At 47.1% G+C, this 15,905-nt stretch overlaps 1 protein-coding gene across 2 annotated transcripts in view; it reads left to right on the forward strand.

The window, feature by feature from the left end:
- Positions 1–15,124, forward strand: part of LOC119466267 (copine-8) — a 34,040-nt gene extending 18,916 nt beyond the window's left edge. For both annotated transcript variants that reach the window (XM_037726745.2, XM_049657149.1), the window contains exons 13-14: positions 10,535–10,695; positions 12,195–15,124. In XM_037726745.2, coding sequence (XP_037582673.1) covers positions 10,535–10,695; positions 12,195–12,439 — 406 coding nt within the window. In that variant the 3' untranslated portion in view covers positions 12,440–15,124. The remainder of the gene's footprint in view (positions 1–10,534; positions 10,696–12,194) is intronic.
- Positions 15,125–15,905: the final 781 nt, after the last annotated feature.

A 15,905-nucleotide genomic window follows, 5' to 3' on the forward strand; every position in this document is an offset into this window, starting at 1 on the left:
ACACTAGAAAACCTAGAAAACCTATGTGGAAAAAAAAAAAAAACGGTTCAAAAATTTTTAATCAGAATACTGTCATACGAATAAATATTCTGTTTCAAATATTTTTGCTGTACTAAAACAACAAATGTTAATTTTTTTTCTATTTCACAATTTATTAGTTCGTTCTTGGTGACCCCTACCAACCAGTGATTCTGGCGCACGACTTGGCAAGACTGTGCAAGCCAGCTATTATGTCGTGCGGAATGGCGTTTCTCACTTGAATGCGGCGGTTTCATCCGAGTTTCTTTATTTCCTTGCGTGTTTGTTCAAAGTGTGGCGTGTGCTTCACTTCAAAGTTTGCGTGACCTAGCGCACGGCATTCATTGGCGAAAGGTGTGAGTGCAGGTTTTTTGTTATCGTGCAAGTTCACGCTGTGGCATCCGACGTGCTGTGTCCGTTGTGACGATAAATGCGGAACGCTCTGCAAAGAAACGTTGCGCTATGTTCTTTAACTGTCCGTAACACAGGCTCTGACTGTCCGACGTGCAACAAAATTAGTTAGTCGAATGTTTTCTAAATGATAATGTGGGACAATATTGTCTTGTCTGATCACTGTTGGATAGGAATACATGGTATCGCATGGAATTGCGAATGATTCTGTGAAAAGGTTTCGCATATGTTGCTATACATTACGACTGTGTGCTGGCCATAGTACTTTTCATCCATTGAAACATGTTTTCTTCGGTCAAGTATATTGGTTGCATTATTCTAGACGAATAAAAGTGATGTTGCTTTTGAAACCTATGTGGCACTGTTATTTATTTCCATCCTATTCACTCACCTTCCAAAGGAACCTACTGGAGCAATTGCCGTCAATAACAGTCTAATTGTATTCACATTAAGACATACGCCACTCTTATAGTTTAATGACACACTGGCGCTTCAGCTGAGGCGAGTCGCAAGTTCACCTCATCCTCAAAAAAAAGATAACTGCTGGCGTAGTGGTCGAAATGCCGGACGCTTAAGACATTCAAACATTCGCACCAAGCAGCATAAGATCATGACGTCACTGCCATTTCCGGTTGTGATGTCACTTTTTATTTTTATTTTTTGCTTGCTGTCAGTTGTCCCCCCGATGCGTATATGGTGACGGTTTCACTGAGCCACCATTTTCTAGACGTGGGCTTCTATGGAAGCTTCGCTACCAGTCTACATATACCCTAGCAACGACTACGACACCGATAAGCAGGGTGGCCAAAGTTTAATTTGTACGTAGGTGGCTGCGGCAGGCGCACAGGCACCTAGGGGAAGTGCTTCGCGTCATCTGCTACATCGCGGGAGTGCGCCGCTTTTGCTTTGCTGTGAAGTACGCTTCACTAAACGCAGGCGACCGAGCACCCGAGGCGGTGGCGTCGAGGGAAAGCGTGTTTCAGTAACTGAAGCATTTTCCGGCTGCTTTTGCCTACAGCTTGTAAACAGTCTGCTTAGTCAATATGCATAAACAGAAGCAAGCTTGTCAGCACATAAACGACTTATCATTCTTTTTTTTTTTGTAATTGATGAGGGTAAACGAGTAAAGTTATTTTTTTGCGCACTTTTTAACAGGGTGGGGTCATTTTATTTTACTGCCATAGCTGTTGGTGCAGTGCATCCGGACAAAGACATCAGGAGCGCTTTTCATGTGCCTTTCGCTTTAACGAACCACCCCAGAATCTTTCACTCATGAGCGACCAGCCACTTAGTTGAGCAGTCGTTTGCAGTAGCGTATCAGCATTGTACGCTGATAAGAGAGGTTAGCATGACTCAAGAAAAAAAAAAGTGAGCCCGGCGGTAGATCGGGGCTGACGCCCATGGTCAGTTCGACGCCCAGATCGATCGTCAGATCGACGCCCAAACCCGGCTCGACCCAGATCGGGCCGCGTTTGGATTTTGTAAATGGCCCGCCCATTTGCCGACCCACCGGGCCAGCGACTTCCCCACGATGGAAACAGCTTGGCTTTTCCACAGCCAGCATTCCTTTGGTGGTATTCATATTACTACTAAGTGGTTCGTTGGGAAAGGGAAAGGTTGGCGCTATATTCATATTTAGGTTTTGCCCACTCAGCCTAACCTCCTCTCCCCTGGTAAAAAAAAAAAAAAGATAAATCAATTCAGCTTGCTCGCCAAAGTTACCCAGTGCCCACCTCTATGGCGTAAAGCAGAGACCATGAGTCGCTTCTGGACGTATACCCCACAAAATTATTCAATGTAGTGAGAATATGCATATGACCTTTTCCAAGGAAGAGATGAAATGAACTGGAAGCGAATGACGGCTTAATTATCTGGCAAGATGTAATGTAAGCTGCAAAACACACATGTCAATTATAGATTTTCAACTCCAACCACCTATTGAAAATGGACAGAAACAGCATTTTCATGCTGCGTGCATTAACTCCAAGGATATATATATATATTGTGACAGAGCGATGAAGAAGACGTTTTGAGAGGACTTGAAGACGACGAAGCTCGGGACTTTGCGTGTTTACTATGATCTTGTCAGCCGCTGCCAGTCTTGTAAATACATTTCTTACTTCTTTTCCCCATAACATTTTTGGTGGAGTTTGCGGGCTCAAGCGCAAGACGGATTTACGCAGCGGGTGCTCCTTGGCTGCATCTACCATGCCAGCTCAAGGCGAGGATGCTTCGGGCTCGTCGGCCCCCACGCCAACCGTCATTCTGGCACAACCGCGTGACCCCTGGCACCTTTTCCGGCACTGACAACACGGATGTTGAAGACTGGCTTCAACTTTATGAGCGGGTGAGCAAGAGCAACCATTGGAACCAGACCGCCATGCTGGCTAATTTGATATTCTATCTTGCGGGAACGGCACGCGTCTGGTTTCAGACCCACGAAGAGGAACTTACCACCTGGGACATTTGTAAACAGAAGCTCACGGATTTGTTTGGCAAGCCTGTTGGACGTCAGTGCGCCGCTCAAAAAGACCTCGCTTCGCGTGTCCAGACGTGCACTGAGTCCTACCTCACATACATCCAGGACGTACTCTCTCTGTGCCGCAAAGTGGATCCGAGAATGTCCGAAGCTGATAAGGTCGCACATGTCATTGAGGGCATAGCAGATGACGCCTTTCACCTCCTCGTGTTTAAGAATTCTTCTACTATACAAGCCATTATTACCGAATGCAGGCGGTTTGAAGAAGCCAAGAGCCGCCGCATTGCCCACCCGTTTCCCCGCCTCCCCAACACGGCTGCTACGTCCACCTGCAAAGACCTCCACAGCCTGCCCACGCCCAATCGCTCTGATGACATCGTCCACATCATCCGGCATGAAATCGAGGCCGCATCTCCTATCCAAACCCCAACCCTTGGCTCCGACAATTTCCAGTCCACCGTTTCCCTGATCCAGACCGTCGTACGCCACGAATTGGCCAACGTTGGCTTGACCAATGTCTGCTCCATTAATCGGCCTGACTACGCTTCGTCCACCTCTGCCATGCGCCCTCGCAACATGAATGCCCCTCCGCGGTATCGCAACCCGGCTGAATGGCGCACTCCCGACGACAGGCCAATATTCTTCACTTGTGGCCGCATCGGTCATATTTCACGTCACTGCCGCTCTTCGTGGAATTCGACCCCTTGGCCCTATCTGCCATTCGACCGCCCGCCTCATGCTGCTTCTCGCTTCCCACCGCGCATGCAACCGACACTTCTCAGCCCGCCCGCTCTAGCCGCTCCTCCCGCTCGCCCCCATCGCGTCGGTCACCGTTGCCCAGCTCCTTCCGGCACACGCTTTCGGAAAACTAACGGGTGCAGCACCTAGAGGTGATGCTGCTATACCGACCCGACGCCAAAATCCTCTTCTGACCCTGCCCACACATCGGAACCTCATCAAAGTGAATGTGGATGGTGTACCTGTTACGGCTCTGATTGACACTGGCGCGCACGTATCTGTCATGGGTGCTCAGCTTCACCATCGTCTCAAGAAAGTCCTCACTCCTGCCCCGTCGCCTGTGCTCCGAGTCGCCGACGGGGGAACGCCGGCCGTTATTGGCATGTGTCCAGCTCGTGTGAATGTCGCCGATCATCATACTTCTGTTTTATTCTATGTCCTAGAACACTGCCCTCATGACCTAATCCTGGGACTTGATTTTCTCTCAGCCCATTCCGCCTTGGTAGACTGTTCTGCTGGTGTTGTGCAACTCGCTCTACCTGTTGCTATTGATCCCCCCGATAGTGCTCCGATCCGGCTATGTTCCACAGAGCATATTCGCCTCCATCACCTTGCCGTTACCTACATAGGTGTTTCACCCGTTCCGCCCATTCCAGACGGTGACTACATCGTATCTCCTAATCCGGATGTCCTGCTCTCGCATAACGTCGCATTTCCTCACACCGTCAGTACCATTACGGACAACACGTCCTGTCTTCCACTAGTGAACTTTGGACTTAGTGCACTAGTTCTCCCGCGCGGCATATCACTTGCGCAAATCACGCCGGCCCGAGACTACCAGATTTCGGGTTTAACTGCTGACGACTCCTCGTGTGCAACTCTTGCTGTGCCTCCTGCCCCTTCAGACTTGAATGCCCTAATGAATATGATCGCGCCCGACCTTCCGCCCCAGTGTGCCAATGAACTACGTTGCCTCCTTGCCTCGTACTGGGACTTATTCGACCTTGGAGACCGTCCTCTCGGACAAACATCTGTTGTCAAACATCGCATTAAGACCGGGGATGCGAGCCCAATCCATCGGCGACCCTACTGCGTCTCTCCTACCGAGCGAGACATCATCCAACACGAAGTTGATAAGATGCTTTCTCGTAACATCATTGAACCTTCTTGCAGCCCATGGGCATCCCCTGTTGTCCTAGTTAAGAAAAAGGACAACAGTTGGCGATTTTGCGTAGATTATCGGCACCTAAACAAGTTAACCAAGAAGGACGTCTATCCGCTACCACGCATTGACGATGCCCTGGATTGCCTCCATGGAGCACAATATTTTTCGTCCATAGACCTTCGCTCCGGGTACTGGCAAATTGCCGTCGATGACATGGACCGTGAGAAAACGGCTTTTATTACTCCCGGCCGACGGCCTCTATCAGTTCAAAGTGATGCCTCTCGGGTTATGTAATGCCCCAGCCACATTTGAATGAATGATGGACGCCCTCCTAAACGGTTTCAAGTGGTCCATCTGCCTCTGTTACTTGAACGATGTGATAGTTTTTTCTCTGACTTTTGCGACGCACCTCGAACGCCTATCGACGGTCCTATCTATTTTTCATCGGGCGGGGCTACAACTCAATTCGTCCAAATGCCACTTCGGTCGTCGTGAAATTTCTGTGCTCGGACATCTCGTCGATTCTTCTGGTGTCCGTCCTGATCAAGATAAAATCTGGGCAGTGAAAGACTTTCCCGTGCCAACGTGCGCCAAGGACGTTCGCAGCTTTTTGGGCCTCTGCTCCTACTTTCGTCGGTTTGTCCGCAGTGTTGCGGACGTTGCACGCCCTCTTACTCAGCTCCTCAAGAAAGACGCTGCCTTCATTTGGGGCCATGAGCAAGCTCGTGCTTTCACTGAGCTGATCCGGCTGCTTACTTCCCTTCCCATTCTCGCTCACTTTGACGCGTCAGCTCCAACAGAAGTCCATACCGATGCCAGCGGCCATGGTATTGGAGCTATCCTGGCCCAGAAACAACAAGGACAAGACCGTGTTATTGCTTACGCCAGCCGCCTTCTTTCCCCTGCTGAGCGCAAATATTCCATCACTGAGCGCGAGTGTCTGGCCCTCGTTTGGGCAGTGGGAAAATTCTGCCTCTATTTGTACGGCCGGCAATTCACAGTCACCACTGACCACCACGCTCTGTGTTGGCTTTCATCTCTGAAAGATCCTTCTGGGCGCCTTGGCTGATGGGCTCTGCGCCTTCAAGAATACAACTACTCAGTTGTATACAAGATAGGCCGGTTACACCAAGATGCGGACTGCTTGTCGCGCCATCCTGTCTACCCACCTGATGTTTCTATGGCCGGCATTCCTGTCACCGTTCTCTCTTTGAGTGCTTTTGATGATATCGGAGCGGAACAATGCCGGGACGACTTCTTAAAAGACCTTATTCAACGGCTGACTTCAACGACGCCCGACCCTTCCCTTCGAATGTTTGAACTCCACGATGGCATCTTGTACCGCTGCACCATGCGCCCTGACAGCCCTGACCGACTCTTAGTTGTCCCTTCGCATCTGAGCCGGACTGTTCTCGCCCAGCTTCATGATGTGCTGACTGCCTGTCACCTTGGCGTGTCACGGATTTACGACCGCGTTCGTCGGCGCTTTTTTGGCCTGGTCTTTACCGTGACGTCTGCCGTTATATCGCTGTGTGTGACCTTTGTAAACGACGAAAAAAGCCGACCACACTCTCTGCTGGCCGCCTTCAACCACTTGACGTTCCATCAGAACCATTCTTTCATGTAGGCGTTGATCTTTTAGGCCCCTTTCCTATGTCTGTTTTGGGAAATAAGTGGATTGCTGTAGCAACAGATTACGCCACCTGATACGCAATCACACGGGCTCTTCCGACAAGCTGTGCAACCGATGTCGCCGATTTCCTACTAGAAAACGTCATCCTTCACCACGGTGCCCCTCGACAGCTCCTCACCGACAGAGGCCACTACTTTCTTTCTAAAGTTGTTAATGACATTCTACACTCGTGCGTGACTAAACACAAACTTGCTACTGCTTACCATCCACAAACGAATGGTCTAACCGAGCATCTCAACCGGACCCTCACTGAGATGCTATCCATGTATGTCTCCGCTGACCATTGCGACTGGGACGTTACATTACCATTCGTTACCTTTGCCTACAATTCTTCTCGCCACGATACCGCAGGCTTCTCTCCATTCTTCCTGTTGTTTGGCCGCGACCCTACGCTACCTTTCGACACCCTCCTGCCTGATAGCCTGTATTTCACATCAGAGTACGCCCGGGACGCCATAATCCAGGCACAAGAGGCACGCCATATTGCCCGACTTCGACTTGTGGACTCGCAGGAAAATCAGCGGCGCTTATATGACACCCGCCATCGTGACGCCCACTACACACCGGGCGCCCTGGTTCTCCTTTGGTCTCCGTCGCGACGCGTTGGCCTCTCGGAGAAGTTGCTTTCACGCTACTCTGGTCCTTACCGCGTCTTGCGTCAAGTAACCGACGTCACCTACGAAATCGCCCCTCTTGACCCCACCGTGGCTCAGCCTCGTTCCGACGTAGTCCACGTCGCGCGTCTTAAGCCGTATCACTCCAACGCCTCCTAACCAGCACCGGGTCGGTGCTTCAGCCGCCGGGGGTCATGTGACAGAGCAACGAAGAAGACGTTTTGAGAGGACTTGAAGAAGACGAAGCTCGGGACTTTGCGTGTTTACTATGGTCTTGTCAGCCGCTGCCAGTCTTGTAAATACATTTCTTACTTCTTTTCCCCGTAACAATATATATATATATATATATATAAACTCTGCACCACCTACTTTACATCAGCTTATCAATGTTATCAAAGGATTGATCGGTGATTCTTCTAAATGAGAATGCGACTTCGTGCGTCAGGTATGCGACAATGAACCGGCAATGCTTCCGCAATTTTACCTAAAGTGTGACAAGAAAAATTTGTTGTATATTTTATTGGATGTAGCAAATGAAAGTGGGGTGTAAAATTACTGCCAATTCAGTTGCTATAGCGAGCAGAGCAGTTTCGTGCATCACATAAAGTTATCCACGCGCACCTCCGAGCGACATTACATGGCAGTAAGACAGCCGCGGAGCAGTGGATGTCACTCCTTAGTTACTGTCGAAGTACTCTTTTTGCCCTCCTTAATGGTAGAATCAATGACAAACATGATCAAATATACATGCATGATTGAGCAATCGTTCTCTAGCTTTCTGTGATATTTATGGCGGGTGTTGGTCATTTTCTTAAGTCAGTTAACCAAATTTGTTATAGCATCAAGAGAAGCGCGAAATGCCATGCTAGGCTCATCACGTCGTGAGCCCAATCATGAAAAGCACTCTGGATGTGTTTTTTGGATGCACTGCCCCAACAAGTGTGGCAGTAAAATAAAATGGGCCCATCCTGTTAAAAAGCGCGCAAAAAAATAACTGTTTGTTTGCCCCCATCACTTACAAAAAAAAAATGCTAAATCGTTTATGTGCTGGCAAGCTTGTTTCTGTTTCTGCTTATTGACTAAGCAGGCTGTTCACAAGCTGTAGGCAAAAGCAGGCCGAAAATGCTTCAGTTAGTGAAACGCGCTTTCCCTCGACGACGACACCTCGGGTGCTCGGTCGCCTGCGTTCAGTGAAGTTTATTTCACAGCAAAGCAAGAGTGGCGCGCTCCCGCGCTGTAGCAGACGACACGAAGCACCTCCCCCAGGTCCCTGTGCGCCTGCGCCGCTTCGCTTCGATGCACGGCCGCACCGGACAGGCTGGCGCTCCGCAGAGCGCGGCCTTGCTGAGCCGTGTTCATCCTAGGAGTGGACGACCCTGTACGTACCATGCGCCGGTCCCGGAGATAAGAGACCCACGCTCAGTAACTAGCAGCCAACGCGTGGCCGTGTAGTGAGGTCAGCGCCTCGCCCTCACCGCAAACCACCGCGTGTGGAGTGCCACCGCTGGAACCGGTTGGGAGCGGGCGGGGTTGGCGAGGGACGGCAGAACAGGTGAAGCCTGTGCAATGGCGCCGGCGCCTCCCTCAATCCCCACAAAAGGTACTGAAATTTTAGGCATCTTTTATGACCTGTTATGGCTGTGGGAAGCGCGCTGGTGCATTGGCCACAGCCATTGTGCTATACACTTTTGGGGGGGCAAGTCCACAAGGAAATGCAGGCAGGGAAAGGCAACATGGAACAGATGACTGCACTGTGGTTTGTGAAGCAGAGCCACAATATGTCAAGGCAGCAAACTTAAAGTGCACAACTGTTGGCGAAGGAAAAAAATTGCAGCAGAAGCCCTTTCACGGTGATTGTTGGCAGTAATGCGTTAGCATTGAATCGATATAGTGACATGATGTATTGCCACCGTCAAAATGAGTTATGTATGAAGTGTGTACTGCAGCGGGACTCCTCTTTCACGCTTCCCTAAGAACACTCGGCGACATCTAGCGCCTGCCCAGTGCATTCGTGGCAGTGCATTCGTGGCGTGAAAGGGGTTCGTTGAAGAGCGGCACGTATGTACACAATGCCACATACTCAGTGAGCCAAGTTGGTCTGATGGTTGGTTTCGAACCCTGTTACCTCAGTACTGCAGCCTGATGCTCTAACCATTTTACCACAGGCTACCCAGGGACCTAGGTGGGCAGGAAAATGGTTAGATATAAGCATATATAGCCCCTGGAAAGTTCATCTTGAAACTGCAGCGCACACACGAGAAACGAGTACACAAGGCAAAGGTAACACACAGGCGCTGACTCGCAACTCAATTTATTTTGGAGGGACGTTACACACACACACACACACACACACACACACACACACACACACATACCCAGGCTTTCTCACTTTACATGCATGCTCATTTTACATACATACATACATACATGCTTGTACATGTATGTATGTATGTATGTATGTATGTATGTATGTATGTATGTATGTATGTATGTATGTATGTATGTATGTATGTATGTATGTATGTATGTATATACCCAGTCAGCCTGGGTATATATATATATACCCAGGCTGACTAAAGTGAGCATGTACAAGCATGTATGTATGTATGTAAAATGAGCATGCATGTAAAGTGAGAAAGCCTGGGTATGTGTGTGTGTGTGTGTGTGTGTGTGTGTGTGTTTGTGTGTAACTTCCCTCTAAAGTAAACTGAGTTGCGAGTCAGCACCTGTGTGTTACCTTTGCCTTGTGTACTCGTTTCTTGTGTGTGCGCATCAGTTTCAAGATGAATAGCTACCAACTCGCCCAACTTTCAGTACTTTTACCCTGGAAAGTGTGTGGAGTATTCTAAGAATGCTAACGCATTAAAAATGTAGAATGATATTGACCCTGGAACTTCTACATGATTTTCATAGCACATGATAGGAATGTGCTGTGCAGACATGAATCTCTACATTGTTTTTGGTGGTTGCCGTTATGTATTAAGCCACAGAAGTGTTTTGTGGCACACAATATCGCTGGCATACTGCATTGCGTCTAGAAACTAGATTTTAACCAACTTGTGCTGCTGCATGTTTCAAACGAACCCTTAGCGACAATTAACTGTCATTTTTATGAGCTGTTTATTCTGTGCCGGTGGTACACATGAGCAGTCTAATTATACAAATGACTGAACTCTTTTAGGTGACAGAGACACAATAAGATAGGTGGCTATGAATGCCAACAACAATTAATTTTACTATATGGTTGTTGAGAATTCAAAGCAATAAATTCTATTCTATAAACTCTAAATGGCACCACTTTGACCTACCTGCCTTACATAAATAATGTAGGGCCATTGTGACATGCAGCTTTGCTATGGTCTGGGCATGGCAGTATTATAACTTGCTAAGAACAGCATTTTATTTGTCCATTTTAGGTTTGCAAGAAGTTATCGTGATGGCCAAAGCTACTTTGTGCTGCTCATCATCACAGACGGTGTCATCAGTGATATGCCACGAACAAGGGAGGCCATTGTACAGGCTTCCTCCCTGCCCATGTCCATCATCATCATAGGTGTAGGCAATGCCGACTTTTCAGGTGTGTTGGCCAACCACTATCTTTTGTGCTAGCAGGCACATGAGAATTGGCAGGTATATATAGACTTTTGCAAAGGTAGTTCCGGTTGGCTACTCTGCGTGGGGAGAAGGAGTAGGGGGATAAAAAGAGAAAAAATGTGGTTGATCCCTCTTATATAGGAATCGGTATAGAACACGAAAGTGAAACGTGTCTTCACAGAAGTAGTGTAATGTTTATTGCACATTGATATATAATGTCTATTGGTGTTTTGTGGCTAAAGCGCCCTTAGGCGTTGATGCACCCACGCTGACGCCTGGTGGCACGTCTCCTCCATCACGACTACCAACGTCGATGACCATGAGCAACCGTCGTGCATATGGAAGCTGCACTACGCTGCACACGCTAGCACAACGCGAAAGACGAAGCACGTAACTGACACACTAATACAACGCGCAAGACAAAGCACGTAACTGAATCGTCACCGAGTCAAATCAGCGCGTACAGCGCGTCGTAATTGCAGCCTCCGCGATCAACTTCAGAAACATTTTCAGAGCTAATTGCGGAGGCCACGCTCCGCTGTGCTGAGTACGGTGAACGCCACCTAGGTGGCGTTGGTAGTGCTTCTTGATGCCAGCGTCCCTTCGAATGCTGGCATCGAGGCGTCGTAGTGCTGAGACCACCGAAGCGTTCACTGTCGGTGCGCGTTAGTGTCATAATGCAGTACTTCTCTTTTCTGCTCGTAGGCGGCGGCACCGCCCCGAGCAAGAGCGCGGGTACACGGAGGAGTGTTAGATATATAAGGCGCGTCTGTGTAGCTCTCTGCAAATGCGTTTGTGGCGCAATGGGTTAAACGCTCGGCGATCTATCGTCGCGGACCGAGAGGTCGTGGGTTCGATTTCCAAATTTTGCATGTTTGTGGAACTTTTTCTTCTGGTTTCTTTCTTTGTATTATGTTCGTGTACATTGTAAGCTGACGTATTTCCGTGACGGAAATACGTCAGTGAAGTCTTGGTGGACCCCGGCATAAAACACTTTCGTGTTAAAAGAGTGGAAGAGGGAGAGGCAACCTTCATCAGGGCTAGTGTGCAGGCTAGCCATTATGTGTGTAACACCACGTAATTAAACTAATTTTCTTGTCAAGGTTATATATCTTCTAGGAGCAGACTGCATCAGCAACTCCCTTTCTTAGATAACCTACCATTACAGACAAATGAGACACAAGCAAAATAGAACTAAATTAGAATGTGTTCTTTTGATTTCACTTCCACCCCTTTGTGGGATGTCAGCGTCATCTCAGCTTGCAGACTTAGTTTGGGGCCTGCACCATCTTTGGTGACTGAATATGTGACATTGCAGTATAGAATTATTTATCTAAAAGAGGTGCTCGACTTCATATTACCTTTTGCCTTTCATCTGTCCGTGATAGCACATGTGGTCACAGCGTTCCATGTGGCCTTTTCTCTCATACAGTGTGTGAGCTGCTCTGTGTAATGAGGCTGCTGTCTTCCTGCTGTTTCTAGCCATGGAAGTTCTGGACGGAGATGTGGTGCAGCTGAGCTCAGGTTGCCACCGAGCTGAACGAGACATTGTCCAGTTTGTGCCCTTGAACAAGGTCCTTCAAGGTGGTGGCACCTGGCAGAGCTATCAGATGAGGCTTGCCAAGGAAGTGTTGGCCGAGATTCCTGGACAGGTCACTTCTTACATGTACAAGCACAACATCAAGCCTGGACTGGTCCAGGAGACCGAGGGCCCCCCTGTAACTTAAATATATGCATATGTTCAGGCTGTGAAATGGTAAAAACAAATTAATGCTGCCCTTTTATTTTTCAAACAAGAACTGAAACTGGACCAGGATACTAGTACTTGCTGCCATTTGAGAGATGAACCTGCGCTATAGCGGGACAAAAAAATAATTCCAAAGCAGTTTTGTGATTGGCTTGCCCGGTCAAAAAAAGCAATTGACTCCAATTGGGAAATTTCCAATTGGTACCAATGGAAAATTTCCAATCGTAAATTAGTACATAACTGGACCAATTGAACCAACTGGAACGTGACCAATTGGTTTTTGTTGGAGTGACATATTGTACCGAATGGGTGCCAATTGGTTTGAAACCAATTGGTTGGAATGGCCAGTTGCACTAGTGGGCAATACCAATACACATATATACCCCGCAAAGTAAACCTAAATAGGATTCCAGCTGTCAGAAACAGGTTTGCTATAGCCTTAGTACTGCATGCATATATAGCTATAACTAATTCCAGTTTCCTTGAATGGGTTCATAAACTGAAAGTATGATTTCCCAGTTGGTTATGTTCTAGCTAGTTTATTCCTATTGGTAGTCCAATAAGACTCAGTTGGGAATGTAAGGTGGGCCTAGCTAGTTCAAACTGGCAAGTCCAATTGGACTTAGTTGGTTCCATCCCTGACTCAATCGTAACCTATTGGAGGTAAAGATTTCGCAATGGGCCCAGCTGATTCCAATTGGCAAGTTCAATCGGGCCTCATTGGTTTCACTTTGACTCAGTCATAACCAGTTGGAACTAGGGATTTTCCAGTCATTTCAAATTGGGTCCTGATCATCTTAATTGGCAACTCCAATTGGTTTCTCCTCTGATCCAGTCGTAACCGATTGGAAGTAAGCATTTTCCAATTGGTTCCTATTGGTCCCAGTTGGTTCCCATTGGAAAAGGTAATTGGAGTAAATAGTTTTTTTTTTTTTTTTGACTGGGTTGACAAGGTCTTACACAAAACAAACAACCTCTTTTGGCACATAGAAAAGCTGTGAGTGAAGCCACATTGGTTGTAAAAGATTTGAAAAAAATGTGACCAGATGTTCAAGGTGTTTATGCTATTACAAAGTTTTCACTTGGGGTATACAAACTTCAGGGTGTATCAGTTAAAGCACATTATGAGGAAGTTTGGGAGGTGTCTGACTGATTCTGGAGGTGTTAAATTGCCAACCTGAGTGTTTTGCATGTTGTGAGTATGTGTTTTTACTTTCTCTGCTGTGTATGGTCGATGCGGAAAGCTCTGGCATTAGTATTGAGCTACCATATTTACCTCCGTATAAGTCAAACCCTTCCTTAAAGCAAAACGTTGGAAAGTTATGGGTAGAACCTACATATATCTACATTTGGGTTTGGGTAAGTTCTCCCAAATCTGCACACTTTAATGTTAACCAAACATTTTTTGAGCACTTTCACTTGTATAACGACTATACTCATGCTATGGCCACAAATGGCAGTTTTTTGCAAAATACTCCCTCCAAGATACCTTCAGACTCTACCCAGGTTCAAGCTGCACGCTGTAACGTAAAGATACAAGAAATACCATGTTTCTGTGTTGCAAGTGACAAACCCAGCTCATCTGTAATGATGTGCAGCAAAAGTTGTGTGGCCTTTCCTGCATTTTGTATGTGTTGGTGTTATTCTTACCCAAGACTCTGTGTGACCCTGTAGTAGCTTCATTTTCTGAAAACAGGTTAACTCAAACCCCCATATTCTCAAGTGATCCTCCACTCAAAGCTCGTTCTCGACTCAACTGAGTGGAGCACAACACGACCTGTTGACTGAAAAGGATGCTGCTCTTCTCAAGAATGCCTGTGGAGCGTCACTGAAGAGTAGCAACTTCTGTGCCATCCACTTCCTCGAGTCTAGGTGGAGGGCTGAGTAGAGGAACATTCTAGAAAATAGTAATTGTCCCAGACTACGCTCATCAAGGCACCACTACCTGTCAAAAGTGGGGCTACACCAAAGCCGCCCACCTGACTGCCACATGTGGACCTATGGTAAGGTTAACTCTCATTACAAAATTGTTAGCTGGGCGAAAAGAAAAGAACACATTTTTGTTAATCTCATAGCCGTATACTCTGACTTTATCATGCAGTTTAATTTAATTTTATATTTAGCTATCATGGAAGTCTGTGGTGCAGTTATTCTGTTTATTCTTTGCATTTTTTTATCATCAGACATACTTTTCTACTCCTTACATGGACTTGTGAGACTATCACATTTATGCATTCTTCTACTGGTAGCAAGAGCTTGCCAGCTCACATGCAGCCCTCTGTGAAGAAAACTCAGTGATAGCTTTTTTGCTCAATTGCAGTGCACAAAGTGCACGAAACTGGCGCTCCATTCATTAGAAATGCAGTTACATTTTATTAATCTTACATAAATGTTTGCCTGAAGCATGAATACATATATGCCCTCCTGCATTTTCATGAACTCTTGGTGTGGTACCACAGGGTACTGCACCATCATTGCAATTGAGCAGTGCCTATTGTTTAAAACAGAAGCATTAGGGTTGTTGCAGACTGACATTTGGCATCCTCCATTGGCGTAGCCAGAAATTTATTTCAGGGTGGGGTTCTCCGCCGACAACTTCCACTCTTCCCCCTCCTCCACCCTCTCTCTCTCACTCTATATATGTATATATATATATATATATATATATATAGTAAGGCATTCTTGTCCGTGGAGTGCTCGGAGTTTGTTTTTGCGTGGTGTACAACCTCCACATATATATAATCCTCCGCATATATATATATGCGGAGGTTGTACACCACGCAAAAACAAACTCCGAGCACTCCACGGACAAGAATGCCTTAACAATGAGGATGCACGTTCTTGTGTTGCCGAAACAGCACCTTGCTTAACTTCTGACAAAAGATTTGCATTGCTCAGACATGCAACCCAAATGCAAGCGCACGTGTACTGGGTGTGTTACGGCATGAATTGTGGTGCAAACGTGAACTGCTTGCACGGTGCAGCCACCTGGTGGCACAAAGTTCAACCAAACACTGAGCTAATATAGCAGTAACCAGGACAACCAAGACAACCAGATGTACACGACATTACGTCACATCATGACATAAAGCCAGTGAAGACGGAGCTTAGCCCCGATCACTCGATGAACGAGTTGAGGAGAAAAAGCACGGCTATGGAGGCGGGTAACTTGTAATCGTCCGTAGCTCTCTTAATATGAGATGCTTCATTTAAATTGGGACACGAATGTTTTACTGTAGCTGTACCATACGCGTCTACAAAATTTGGCCGAACCGTTTCAGAGACCCTTTAGTGATGTTAAAAATGTACACTATATAAATAATGGCATTAATCATTTTAAGGCCTCTGACCCTTAATGCCATTAACTTGATCTGTTTGACTCAAGTTCTGACAGGACATTGTCAGGCAAACATGTGCACATAAATTGAGTTCACACTGCATGAGGC

Source organism: Dermacentor silvarum, chromosome 10 (genome assembly GCF_013339745.2).
Source record: "Dermacentor silvarum isolate Dsil-2018 chromosome 10, BIME_Dsil_1.4, whole genome shotgun sequence".
NCBI lineage: Eukaryota > Metazoa > Arthropoda > Arachnida > Ixodida > Ixodidae > Dermacentor > Dermacentor silvarum.